The 13,875-nt window shown below is 52.3% G+C and overlaps 1 protein-coding gene across 5 annotated transcripts in view; it reads left to right on the forward strand.

The window, feature by feature from the left end:
• Positions 1–13,875, forward strand: part of Znf423 (zinc finger protein 423) — a 304,941-nt gene that overhangs the window by 276,765 nt on the left and 14,301 nt on the right. For all 5 annotated transcript variants that reach the window (XM_052727722.1, XM_052727723.1, XM_052727726.1 and 2 more), the window contains 2 exons: positions 1,287–1,418; positions 3,084–3,199. In XM_052727722.1, coding sequence (XP_052583682.1) covers positions 1,287–1,418; positions 3,084–3,199 — 248 coding nt within the window. The remainder of the gene's footprint in view (positions 1–1,286; positions 1,419–3,083; positions 3,200–13,875) is intronic.

A 13,875-nucleotide genomic window follows, 5' to 3' on the forward strand; every position in this document is an offset into this window, starting at 1 on the left:
GGGCCAGGGGAATGAGAGCCTGCTGTCCCAGCATTCCTGCCAGGGCCTGGGGACCCAGGGACTCGCCAGGAGGCTCAGCCCATCTGTGTCTGTGGCTTGCCACCAGCAGGGCCCCTCTGCTACCTAATTCTTGCCTTTGAGGGCAAATCAGAGCACCTGGCACCTTTGGTGAGCCCAGTTCCCCCGGGGAGCCAAGGGAGGGCTGTGTCCTTGGCTGTCCCAGATTGCATTTTTGCCAAAACAGCCATGCCCAGCAGTAAACACTAATTGAGCACTGGCTGTGTGCTGTGTGCTGCTTTATATAAATTAACTCATTAATTCATACCTTGACTATAAGAGGGAGGATGATACTGAGGGCTTCTAAGAGAGGACACTGAGGCACACTGAGATACTCAAGTAAGGGAGCCCACCCCTTCTCTGACCACTGGGCTGAAAGCATGGATCTCAGCTCAAGCCCAGCAAGTGAGCAGGCAGGACATGGTCCTTGACTCTCTCCACTCTCTGGGCACCACTGAGTGAAGGCTTAGGTGTTGTAGCAGCTCCCAGATGGGAGCATTTGTTCTGGTAGGAAGCAGATCGAAGAATCTGCCCATTCCTGTGACCTACAGCATAGGCAGCTGTTTCCACAAAAGAGACAGCTTGCTTGTTGCAACTTCCTCTAGGGTCTCACCAAACTCCCTCATCCACTTTCTCCCACTCTGCCCCTCTCGGGTCCCTCCCTTCTAGAGTAACCCCCACACCCAGCTTACCAACCAACGCTCCACACCCTCCATCCCCACTGGAATGAGGGAAAGACATTATCTGTTTCATTCTCTGAAGAATGCGTAGCTCATTCTAGCCAGTTCCTGGCACATCGCACACACTCCATGAATATGCAATTGGATTTTTAAAGACCTGGTTACTCTCTTTACCATCGAGTACCCAGTATGCCCCGCTTTCTGCAGGGTCTCAGAACTCGAGCTGTTGAACATGGCTTGTGACCAGAGGAAAAACCATGAGGCCTACATCTAAACCCAAGGCCTGGCTGCTGCAAGAGTCAGGACTGGGCCATCCAAATCAGAGAGATGGCTTGTGTCTGTGGTCCCTACACCAGCTTCCATTCCAGCGATCAGAGACGTACCAGTGCAGGTTGACCTGCAGCCGGTGTGGGGCATTGTGGGGCATCACGGGACTGGTGCAGGGTGGTGTCCTGGAGCTGGTGTGAGGTGTCATGGGACTGGTGCAGGGTGCCTTGGCGCTGGTTGCTCCTGTGTGAGCTTCACTGAAATTGTCACTTTCCCTTGCAGAGGAAGGCATTAACCATGAGTGTAAGCTGTGCAACCAGATGTTCGACTCCCCAGCCAAGCTCCTCTGCCACCTCATTGAGCACAGCTTCGAGGGCATGGGTGGTACTTTCAAGTGCCCCGTGTGCTTCACAGGTATGGTACTCATGTGGGCATGACAAGGATGCATGGGAGTGGGGAGGAACCTGCCTGGTATTGTGGCTGGAGTCCAGCCTCTCGGCCCCCCTCCCCTTTGAAGCCCTGTCTCCCTGAATAGAGAGCTGACCCATAGCCCATCTGTCCCTTCCTCTTGGGTAGCTTGGGTGACACCTTTCCTGTCCCTCCTACTGTGGCTGAGCAGCTGTCCACTGGAGCCTCGGCATCTCTGTTGCTGTTAGTCAGCCCTTTCCTGGGTTCCTCCATGCTCTGTGGAGCCCTGAGCTCCATCCAGCATCAGTGGGGCTGCTCTGTATACTCTCCACTTGCAGCCTTTGAGCCCTCTGTCCCAGCCAGGCTTCAGCCAAGCAGCTTGAGGGCAGCTTTGTTGGCCAAGTCTCCAGCCCCCAGGCTGGCTGCCAGCCCCAGCAAGTGAGCGGCTGTCCCGGCCTGAGGCACATCTCGGGGGGGGGGGGGGGGGGGGGGGGCTTTGCCGGCCCCCTCCTGCTGCCCAGATGGCAGCCGGTGTGCACAGGGAGCGGGGCTCCGGCCTCCATGACATCTGTTGTCTACCGCTGCGGGAAGCCCACCCCAGGGGGGGCGCCTGGCAGGAGGCTATCTCTGAAGTGCTCATGTCCCAGACACACAGCTGCTTTGGGTGACCTCCTGGGTGTGCCCAGGACTGAGCTACCATGGAGACTGCTGCCACTGGGAAGGGAAGCCCCCGCTATGACCTGCTCATGACACACATGTGTATGCACATGCCTCTAGGGGCCCAGCCACCCTGGAACACCCTGGTCCCTCCCTCCCTCCCTCCCCCAACTCAGGATCCTCTGCCCATCTGTTAGCATTGTGTGCAAGGATGCAGACAGTAACCCTGACGACAGGAACAGTGATCCATGGGGTTGACTAACTGCTTGGGACCAGGCACTGCGCTATACTGACCTAATTCTTATCTCAGCAACCTGCTTGCAGTGGGACCTTGGGCAAGTCATTTAACCTTCCTGGAGCCTTGGTTTTCTTCTCTGTCAGATGGGATAACAATGACTGCCTTGCAGTGCGAAGGCCTTCAGCTGATAGAGGATACATTCACTGTCTTTTTTTTTTTAATATTTTAAATTTATTTATTTTTATTTCACATACATTGGTGTTTTGCCATGGGTGTTGGGTCTCAGGAACTGGAGTTACAGACAGTTGTGAGCTGCCATGTGGGTGCTGGGAATTGAACCCGGGTCCTCTGGAAGAGCAGTCAGAGCTCTTAACCACTAAGCCATCTCTCCAGCCCCCACATTCACGGTCTTTAACATGCACTTCTTTATTATTTTTTAGACACCTCACCCATATTTGCCCATATGTCCCTCCTAGATATCCAGTGAGGTGTTTACTACAGTTAACGCCAGTGTTCCAAGGAAGGTACAGAGCCCAGAGAGCTTAATTGTCTTTCCCAAGGTTGCACAGCTCCCAAGTGGCAAAACTTAGCTCATCCACTTCAGTGTCCTCTGATAGGGACTAATGCTCCCAGAAGTAGTACATGGTCAACCCTACCCATGCCTGGTGACCCCTATTTTCGAGAGGTGGTGGGGCTGAGGCCGAGGCTGGTCTCTGACTGTCGTGTGTGTGTGTGTGTGTGTGTGTGTGTGTGTGTGTGTGTGTGTGTGTGTGCAGTCTTCGTCCAGGCCAACAAGCTACAGCAACATATCTTCGCCGTGCATGGGCAAGAGGACAAAATCTACGACTGCTCGCAGTGCCCACAGAAGTTCTTCTTCCAGACAGAGTTGCAGGTGAGTGTGCCAGCCCCTCTGCACCAGCAGCTGCCCTCTTGACTGGCTAAATAGTGTGTACCAGCCTGTGGATTCTTGGGGGAGCCTACAGAAGAGGGCTGAGCCTGGAGCAGGAGACTCCAGCTCATACCCATCATGCTTTCTAGTGGGCCCCTTCCTTCTGTTCCCCACTCAGATTATCTGATAGTATTTGGCTGGGTTTGGCTTTGTGGCTGGAGGCCTGTGTGGCTGCTCATGCAACCTGAATTCAGCTCTGCCCAGGCAATTGGAATATAAAAAGGAGTGGAGGTCTATTGGCTCCAGCTCAGAGGAAGGGCAACAAGTACTGAGGCCAGTGTGGCCCTCAGGAGGCCACAGGGGTCTCCACCAGTTTTCTTGATCCTCCAGAATCTGCCATAGCCAAGGGATCCTCATGCAGGGCACCACTGGATGGACACCTGCAGCCCTGCCCTTGAGTCCCATGGGCCTCCTTCCCTTTTTACTTGGTATTGATTTTCTGAAGATCTGGATCTGGATCCAGAACTTTCTGTCCCACTGGTTTTTCCAGGAAGTTCTTATTAACATGAAGGAGTTCACATGCCCACCAGAAACACCATTCATGCTCACACGAAAGTCATGCCTTGTAATAGCATCACTATGTAAAGGAGAGTGTTCCTCCCACCCACGCACCATCATTGGCACTGGCAGTGCACACACCGAGGGGTAGCAGACTCATACAGATTAGCACCGCAGTCCCAGAGACCAGACTCCCATCCGCTGGAACCAAGCCCCATGGATGCTCAGGAATGCTGCCCACTGGGACTCACTGCTATCAGTAACAGTAGGGAGGTCAGCTTGCAGCAGCGGCATCCTTGAGATTACTGTAGCCTGGAACAAAGGCTTATTTGTCGTTCATGTGGCAGATCCAGGCAGAGTTCATGGTCCTGATGACCTGTGCCCACAGAGGGTCCATGCCCATCTATGTTTCCATGGTCACCATGCAGAGAGGAGGAGGAGGGAGGGGCAATGAGTGCACCAGCTCTTCCGGCTTCCACTGGGAAGCGAAGCAATCAGTTTCTCCACACAAGCCACACCGTCACTCCATGCTTGGCTTCCTGAGGGCGAGCCGGAGCGTCACTATCTGAATGCACAGGTCGGGGAGCTGAGGCTGCTGAGGAAGCAGAAGGGAGCTGGCGTGTGACAAGATCCCTGAAGATGTGCCTTGTGCTCACAGGTGCATCAACCCGCAGGGCAACACTTACTTCATACCTGTGCAGTACTGTGCCTGCACCCAGTGACCTTACACCCACCCACAGCAGGAGGCTGACAGTCACCCATCACTTTCCTGGCTGTAGCAGTGCCTGGTGCAGGGCAGGCTGGGCCTCCCCCCCCCTCCCCTCTCCTCCTCCTCCTCCTCCTCCTCCTCCTCCTCCTCCTCCTCCTCCTCCTCCTCTTCTTCTTCTTCTTCTTCTTCTTCTTCTTCTTCTTCTTCTTCTTCTTCTTCTTCTTCTTTTTGAGACAAGGTTTCTCTGTGTAGTTTTGGTTTCTGTCCTGGATCTCACTCGCTGTATAGCCCAGGCTGGCCTTGAACTCATAGAGATCCGCCTGGCTCTGCTTCCCGAGTGCTGGAATTAAAGGCGTGCGTCACTGTCGGCCTGGGCCTTCTTCTTGAGGCTGCAGATCACCCTGTCTGCATAACTGTTGAAAATAGACCCAGAAAAGGTGCAAACAGGGATTTGCCATTGGCTCGCTGAGTCCTGATTGAGCTCAGCTCTGGCTGAGTGACGAGATGTTGGAGAGTACTGGGTTCTTTTCTTTTCGGCAAACCCTCTGAACTCCCATACATTCGTATATTGTTCCTGTGGCCTTCACTCCCTTTCCAGTGTGGATGAGTTAGGCATCCAGTTAAACAGAGTAGGCCAGGGCAGGGCTCCACTTCCAGGAGACCACCATCAGTGGAGGCTCAGGTCCTTCTTGCTGTCTTGGGTCCGTACTCTGAGCCTCTGTGCTGAGGATATTGAGGAACCAGTCCCCAGGACCAGGGCTAGCAACCAAATCACACTGGGCAGCCTGGGAAGCTGCCTCGTCCGCCTGGTAGCACATGCCCCTTCTCCCAAATACAGCTTTCACATCCTGTCCTACCTTACCTGCCTTACTTGTGTGGCCCGTCTATCAGAGTAGGCCAGGATCCCCTGAGGGATGAGGCTTTCCGTAACTCAACAGAACAGGCTGCTTACGAACACCTTAGTGTGTCTGAACCACTGTTGTTAGTACATAATGTCACAGTTGCTGTACACCTCTCCTTTCTTACTCCTGGCTGGCTCTGCCCTCTTCTATTGTCCCAGATGCCATGAGGGGAACAACTGGTCTCTTCTCATTGGCTTTAAGACTTCTCCCTGAGGGTCTGGGAGATGTGGTTCACTGGGTAAAATGCTTGCTACGTATATGTGATGCTCTGGCTTCGCAATTCCCAAAACTCTTATAAAGCCAGGTGCTGTAGCTCGTACCTGTAATCCTGTTGCTTCAACCGTGAGACGGGAGGTGAGGATGGGAGAATCCCTGGACACTCACGGGAGAGCTAGCCTGGTGCATGCAGCAACACACAACCAAGAGACCCCCTCATTGTGGAAGATGAGGACAGACACCCAACTTTGTTCTCTGGTCTTTACATTTACACCAGACATCATGCATGTCCCCCCCCCCCCTCACACACACACACACACACACACACACACACACACACACACACACACACACGGGAATGTGTGCTTGTGAGGGTGGGGAGGGAAAGATACATAATAAATAGTAAGTAAATAAATAAACAAACAAACAAGTTTCTCCCTGAAAGAGGAGACTCTCTGTTCCCGTTTCTGTGGCCCATCAGTGGTACCATGGGACTAGCTTGACTTCCTGAATGTACAGGTATTGGGAAACTAGGGTAACATACTGTGCCTCACTTTGCCTTTGCCTAACCTTGGGCTAGGGACCAACCCAAGAATAATGAAGCCTGTAATGCTAGCTGTTCAGAAAGCTGAAGCAGGAAGATCAAAAGTTCAAGGCCAGCCTGGGTAAGTTAGACCCTGCCTTAAATAAGAAGAATTTAGAGGCTGGGGATGTAGCTCAGTGGTAGAGTGCTTTCTAACATGCACAAGTCCTAGGACCCATCTCCAGCACTACCAAAAGGGAAAAGAGGTCCCTAGAAGCCACTGGTTGCCTGGTCACCCTAATAACCTTTGAGTGGAATCCTCAAGCACAAGAATCTCCCTAAATTATAGCCTTAACAAGTTACTGTTTTCTGCAATTAATTATTTTAATTACAGACCACTTAAATGGGAAGTGTAGCAACACTAAATCTATGCAAATAATGGCTTTCGTTCAGTAACTTGAATAGCAATTTTCTGGGTTTGAGGAGGGTGTTCAAGCCCCACGATTTCATCGCCATTAACTGAAGCTGGTCTGGATTGTCCCGTCTATGTGAAAAAAGCGAGGCTGAGGGTTCTCCTGGGTGCCATGTCAGAACCTGTGGAGCCACAGACGGTGAGGCCAGCCAGGACACCCACCTTTGCTGGGCCTCAGCTGCCTCTTGGGACCTATGATGTTGAGTCAGGAGGCTCTCCGAAGCTAGAGTCGGTGGGCACAGGGACCGTGGGCCAAGAGGACTTGAGGAGAAGATGCACAGTGTGGGTCTGAGCAGGACTGGAATGTTCTGCTGTGGGGCCAGAAGGGTGACAGTGCTGGACGCCTGCAGGCTTGTTGGTGTTCTGTGTCTGCCTCTGAAGAGCGGGTGCATTCACAGGACACAGTTTCCAGAATGAGGGAAGTGCAAACTTACTTACCTCTGAGTTCACCTTGCTCTGCTGAGATTGAGTCAAAGGACTTAGGATAAACTGTGTTTATGCATGACTGGGAGCATGAGAGGAGACGAAGGGGTGTTCCTTATCTATGTGGTGCTTGTGTATGGAGGCCTCAATGTGTACCTAGTACCAGTTCTAGGGCTAAAGTTTAGTTGGTGAGCAGGCAAGCTTCTGTGGCAGAGAGCCATGTGTGCAAGGGCCTGTGGCTGTTATGAGATATGTGTACAGCTAGGTCAAGAGCAGGCAGAGCCCAGCCGAAGCAAAGGGCGGGGCCTAGTGGGCAGGGAGAAGCAGCTGGAGCACAGATCATTGCAACGTGTATAGGGTCGTGGAGGTTCGGCTCCACTTCCGTTGTGGTAGGAGCCCAAGCAGGAGAGAAGGCTGATTTACATCCTAAATCCAGATTTTTGAAACTGTGCTTTGGAAAGACACTGCTGAGAGAATGGGAAGCCACGGGCAGGGAAGAGGTCCTTGCTCATCACAGAGCTGATAAAAGTTTGAGCGAATGTGTAAGGAACTCTAAAACTCAATGAAATGAGCAAAACCTTTTGACAGGCAGGCCTCCCAGAGAAGATGGATGTCAGTTGTGACAAGAAGGAGTAGAGAAAGCCACAGTGTGATGCCACCCGCAATACCAGAGTGGCTGAAGCCAGGCCAATACAGAAAGCTGGGCGCCTGTCTGGGGCCTGGGGCCTGAGAGCCGGGAACTCTGGCACCCCGCCGTGGGAATTCAACCCGTTAGAGCCACAGTACAAAAAGGAAGTTAAGCACACAGCTGTCGTTCCCCAGAATCAACCCAGGGCATTTGTCCAGAGAGAGAGGAGCTGAGACCGCCCCCCCACACACACACCCCCTACACTAGTAACTACAACAGCTATGCTGGCAGCAGCCCCACAGTGAAAGCTCCCATCATTCACTCCTGGTGAGTGGGTGGCACTTCCTGGACAGTGTCTATGCATGTTGAAATAACCTGGAGGGATTTCTTAGGCCAAGCAGGAGAGGTCAGACTCACAGGACCTGCCATGTGCATTCCGACATGACATTTCGGGAAAAACAAGAATGTTCCAGTACAGAAAGCAGGCCGGTGTCAGTGCCTGTGGGTGGGCCAAGGACAGGAGGGACAAGAAGGACTTCTGTCACCGCCCCCAGGCACCCGCAGTACACTTGTGTGCTCAGGCCACATGCTGGGTGTGGGGACCCAGGCTGACCTCAGGGAGTTTCCAGGAGCCCATTGTCCCTAAGTGTTTGCAACTCTGGAGTGAAGAGGCTTCCCAGCATGCTTCGGGGACCCCAAGCTTTGGGAAAAGGCACGGTGTTTGATCGGCTACTCCTGATTTTCTTCTCTGGAGAGAGCTAAAGCCTCAGGGCGAATGAAACTGTAGCAACGTAGGTGGCTTCTGGAATCCAAAGAGCAGGAGATGACATTGGGTTCTTGGGGTCCTGTCCGCAAGAGCCAAGTGTCCCTTAGGCAGTGGGGCTCCATCTTCTCTGCAGTCGCCTTGTGCTTTTCTTGTGCCCTCACTGTGCGGCCTGTGGCTGTTGGCTTCCTTATTTGTACAGTGCGGGGAGTCCGGACCTTCCACGCAGAAATGCCTGGCCCAAGGTGGACACAGGAAAGACCATGTGGTCGATGGTCTGACCATTGTTTCCTGCAGTTCCCTTTTAGGCAATTTGAAGATCGTATGGATTTGTAAGGTCTCTTCCCTCTTGGAGTTCTATTTTCTGAGCTGGAACAAAGCAGGACTCTGAGAACTTCCATCTGAGGCAACCACGCTAGCCTGAATGCTGTGTGCAGCAGACGGCCATGTTGAGGCTTGGAGAGAAGCACTGAGATCAGGGGGGACGGGAGGACATGGCCCTAGGCCCCCCTGCCTCCATTTCCTGTGACCCTGGCCTTTTCTCTGGCTCAGCAGGGGCAGGATGGAGATATGATTAGGGAATAAGACACTCGGAAAATGCCAGGGCTGTTGGCCTTGTATTCTCAGCCTCAGGCCTCAGCAGATGAAGGCCTGGGGCCCTGTCGGCCCCTTGCCAGGGTACGCCAACCCAAAGGAAGGGGCGGCAGACTCTGCCCGCCCAGCCCAGCTGTCTCCACATCCCCTTGGGCACCTCTGTGCCCTCTAACAGAGCACGGATGGCATGCCCTTCCCCTCTTTGGGGTTGCTCTGCCTTCTGCTCTTCACCGGGATGCCTGGGCCAGTGCACTGCTACCAAGCCTCCAGGGCTGGGCTCTGATGGTGGCCACGTCCCTGAGTGGGCTGAACACCAGTGGTGACAAACTCTCGCTTCGTTTCTGCCGTGACCCAGCCCTGTCTCTAGCAGTTGGTACAGTTTGTCTCAGCACAGCCTTGAGCGAGTTGCTCCAGACATGGAGTACATGTGTACAGACATGTGTACAGAAATGGAAACTGAGGCTCTGGGAGGTTTGGGAGTTTTGTCTGAGGTCACAAGTAAATGGCAGAGTCCCCCCACCAAACCAGATTGTCTTTGCTACTGAGGCAAACAGAAACCCTCCAAAGTTTAAATAAATTGCCATTTATATGAGCTAATAGATTTAAATGAGGCCTGCAGTGCTGAACTATAAAAAGCCTTGTTGTCAGGGGACCCAGAAACTATTTTAGTAGTTGGGCCAAGCAGGTAGCAGGAGGGGCAGTAACAGGAGATGTGAAAGAAAGCGTTCCTGGGTGAGCTGGGTGGGAAGGCTGTTGGTGGGGCTGCCCTGCCGGGAGCCAGGCTCGAGGCCTGCAGAGGAGCCACGGGGTGGCTTCTGTTAAGGCTGGGCTGGGGAGAAGAGGGGATAACTCTGCCATGGCGAATGCAGTACCTGAGACCTCCTGCTTCTTGGTACTGCTTTTCCGGCTTCTTACGGTGTTCAGGGACTTGTGTGGTGCTGTCACAGTGTGGGTGGAGTCCTAGGGCTGTAACTTCTTTTTCTTCCAAAGTAATGCTCTGGCATTTTGAGCTGGTGGGGACAACCTGCCTGGGCACTTGCAAGTTCATGACATGTGCACTCACGTGTGCGTGCGCGTGCGCACACACATACACACACACACACACACACACACACACACACACACACACACGTTCACATGGCTATACACACACACTTCTCCTTGGTGGACTAGGCAGGGGGAAGGAACTTTGGGCCTACTCCGTGTCCTGTACTCTTGAGGCCCTCAGTGACAAAGCCAGGGGCCGTAGGAAGTGATTCCGAGCTGGCCCGCGGCGGCCAAGCGGCCAGCACAGCACCGAGCGGGCCTGTTTAAAGGATTAGCTCACGCTGTTTGCTTGTGTGTGCCTAATCATGCCGCTTCCAGCGAAATGATTACAATTGATTAAAAGCAGAGCTGGTGCTCTAACAAGCAACCCGGAGCAGTCTGATGGCGAGGGCCCTGCCCTGCCAGGCTGGATCCTGGTGCCCAGCCAGGGGGAGGTGTCTGTGAGCCGGGGGTGTGGTCTGAGTTCTGCTGGGACCCTTCTTGCCCAGTCCCTCCCCCCATTTTCATTATTCATTTATCACACACTCACAACCTGATGACATTTCCGCAGCCTCGGGTGAAGCTGGGACACAAACAGGACCTTAACCACACAGGTAATATTCTATGGGAGATACAGTAAGCCAGTAAATTCATGAATTGTATTGTGATGGAGGTAGTGTAGAGGTGTGTACATGTGTGTACACACACACATGCACACACACTCAGAGAAAGTTAAGGCTGAACAATTGGATTGGATGGTCAAGAGAGGTTAGCATTTCATCCTAGACCTGAAGTGGAGAAAGCCAGTGTGAGGCATCTGCCCATCTTCCTGATGGAACACCCTTCCTTTCCCCTTCTTCAACCCTGCCCAAGTGGCCCCATCTCTGGGATGCTCTCCCTCATCTTCCCTCCAGCTTTTCTAGTCCTTGATTTAACTCTAGACTCCTTTGCCAATACGAGTTAGAAATAACCCGTATATTCCTGATTTCTTGTGCAAATGTGAGCTTTTGGAGGATGAAGACTTCTGCCATCCACCCACCCACCCATCAACCCACTTTCTAGTCGTCTTCCTGCTCATCTCCTACTCTCCATCCGTCCACCAATAGATTTGCCACCTATCTACGTATCAATCCACCTATCATCCCTCTATTCATCCCTCCACCAATCTTATCTACTCACCACATATTTGTCTTCCTACTTATTTCATCCATCCATCCACTTATGCACCCATCACACACCCATGTATCACTCCATCCATCCATTCACCCATCCATCCACCCTCCATCCCTTTCTCCTCCCTCCATTCATCCACCTACCCATGCACTTATCCTCCCACTACAACCTACCTACCCATTCATTCATTGACAGATCCATCTATCCATCCATCCATCCATCCATCCATCCATCCATCCACTCACCCACCCACCTATCCATTTCCCTACTCATCTCCTCTACATCCACCTATCAACTCATCTTATCCACTCTAGCACATACTCATTTATTCACCCATTGTCCATCTACCACCCTCTACGCCTCTACCCACCCACCCATTCATTAGCCTGTCTACCCACCCACAACATGCTCACCTACCCCTCACTCATCCATCCATCCATCCATTCATCCATCCATCCATCCATCCATCCATCCATGCATCCACACACCCATCCATCCACCCATCCATCCATCCATCCATCCATCCATCCATCCATCCATCCATCCACTCACTCATTTACCTATACACCCACCATCTACTTACACAGTCATCCATCATCTTTTCATCCATCCCTTCCTTTTTTCTCCCATATATTTTACTATATGTTTTGAACACTTGGGAAGTAGGAAGGAGAACACAAGCAGAAAAAGAACAAAAAAAAAGAGAGAGAGGAGAGAGAGAGAGAGAGAGAGAGAGAGAGAGAGAGAGAGAGAGAGAGAGAGAAGGAAGGCTGTAGTCTGCAGACATCGAGCCCATTCTCAGAGCCTCCGTCTGATAAGATGGGTAATGGAGGAGCCACTTCCCTTGCTTCTTGGTGCTGCTGCTGCTGTCAGATCCAGCCAGATAATTATAACTAATAATAATTAAAAAGTAAAAGTGCTGTAGGCATATGCTTAGCATTTGACTCGTTAGCTGCGCTTTCTGTGACTAGCATGCCTTCTTCTGTCTGCTTTAAAAATGGCCTGGCCCCGGGCACCTCACCACCGGAGGGAGAGCAGAGCTTGGCCTTGGCTGGGACTGGGGTGGGAGACACCCCAGTGGCCCCTGGGAGTTTGCTTCTGTTGCTAACACTGGAGTTGGTCACTCGTGAGGCCAGGAGCCCTGGGGCCTAAGGACCGAGCTGGCAGCTAGTCTTCTGGAACCTCCTTTCTCGGAGGCGTCATAGGCATTCCACCGCCCCGAGTGCAGCTGCCACCTCTGCTGACAGGGACTGGTTCTGCTGCCTGGGTGGTTGTTCCCGGGGGTGGAGGTTTCCGGAAGCCAGGACCCTTGGGGTTAGCATTAGTGACTTTCCAGCTAGGCCGCTGTGTTCCCACTAGGTCAGGAAGAACCCAGAACAGTTCATATCTGCCCGCCCTTGCAGTCCAGCCTGCCTTTGAATTCCAGCCCTGCTACCAAGCAGCTGTGTGACCCTGGAGCCTCAGGAGCCCAGCGAGAAAGTTTCTTTCCTGTGGAGTTTGGAGGGTCTGATGGTAGTGTTGCCTGCAAAGCCTCCATCGCCAAGTCTGCAGGCATTGGCCAGTGTTACCACTGTCATCATCATCCCAACCATGGTCTGGGGCCCAGGATCTTCTTAATTCAGTCAGTGAGTGGTACCCCAATGTGCTCAGTGTTGCCTCAGTGTTTGATGAGCACCTACTATGTGCCACAGGAGTGTGTACAGGCAACGGAGACACACAAAGGCCTAGAGCCATGCACCTGCTGTGTGGAAAGGACAGTCCATTCATAGGATTGGACCTTTCTTTCATGCTTGCTGAGTGCAGGATGATCATACAGGACTGCCCCACTGCCTCAGTCCCATTGGACAAAACTGCACAGCTCTAATCTACAACTGAAATCTCAAGAGCTCTAAAATTCCAGTGTTTTTGTGAGCCAGCACGATGTCACAAGTGTAAAATTCCACACCACGATTCCATGTTTTAGGCAGAAAATTACTTTAAATTTATATAAAATTTCCTTTAGCATATACACAAAATATAAATGAATTTTGAGTGTGGACTTGAGTCCCATCTACAAGAGACTCTACATTTTACATTTGCAGGTACTCCAAATTAAAAAAAAAAAAACTCCAAAATGTGAAATGCTTCTTGTGTCAAGCATTTTGGATAAAAGATCTCCAAAAAATCCAAAACAGATTGATCAAATTAATCAATCAATAATCAAACAATTGAAGCCTTCTAAGGCAGCTGCATAGCTGGGCCGCACAGGACTCTCCAGGACGCCTTGGACCCAGACCCTGCCTCTGCCCACTGCAGGTTACCTCTTGCTGTCATCAGTGTCTGATGTCCAAGGGGACAAGGCCTCTCTGTCCACTATAAAGTGTGATCTCCTCACTGACCACAATTATTGTCATCCCTGCTATCACCACTGGGGGCAGTACGTGTCCTGAGGGACTGTGTGTGGCAGTTTTGGGGTCTGTGTGCAGAGGAACCCAAAATGAACACCAGTCTCGTCTTGAAGGAGCCTAGGGTCTGTGTCAATAATCTAGTGAAGTGTATACTGGCTGGTATCCCAGGGCCAGCCCTTCCCAGGGCCAGCCCTTCCCTTCCCAGGGCCGCTCTCTGGGCCTCCTTGTCAGAGAGTGCACCCAAGGCTGTGGGAAGTGAAGAAGAGCCCTCAGGATGCCGGGATAGATCGAAGCCTTGTCTCCCA

The sequence above is a fragment of the Peromyscus californicus genome, unplaced genomic scaffold, assembly GCF_007827085.1.
Source record: "Peromyscus californicus insignis strain IS unplaced genomic scaffold, ASM782708v3 Scaffold_8__1_contigs__length_139910024, whole genome shotgun sequence".
NCBI lineage: Eukaryota > Metazoa > Chordata > Mammalia > Rodentia > Cricetidae > Peromyscus > Peromyscus californicus.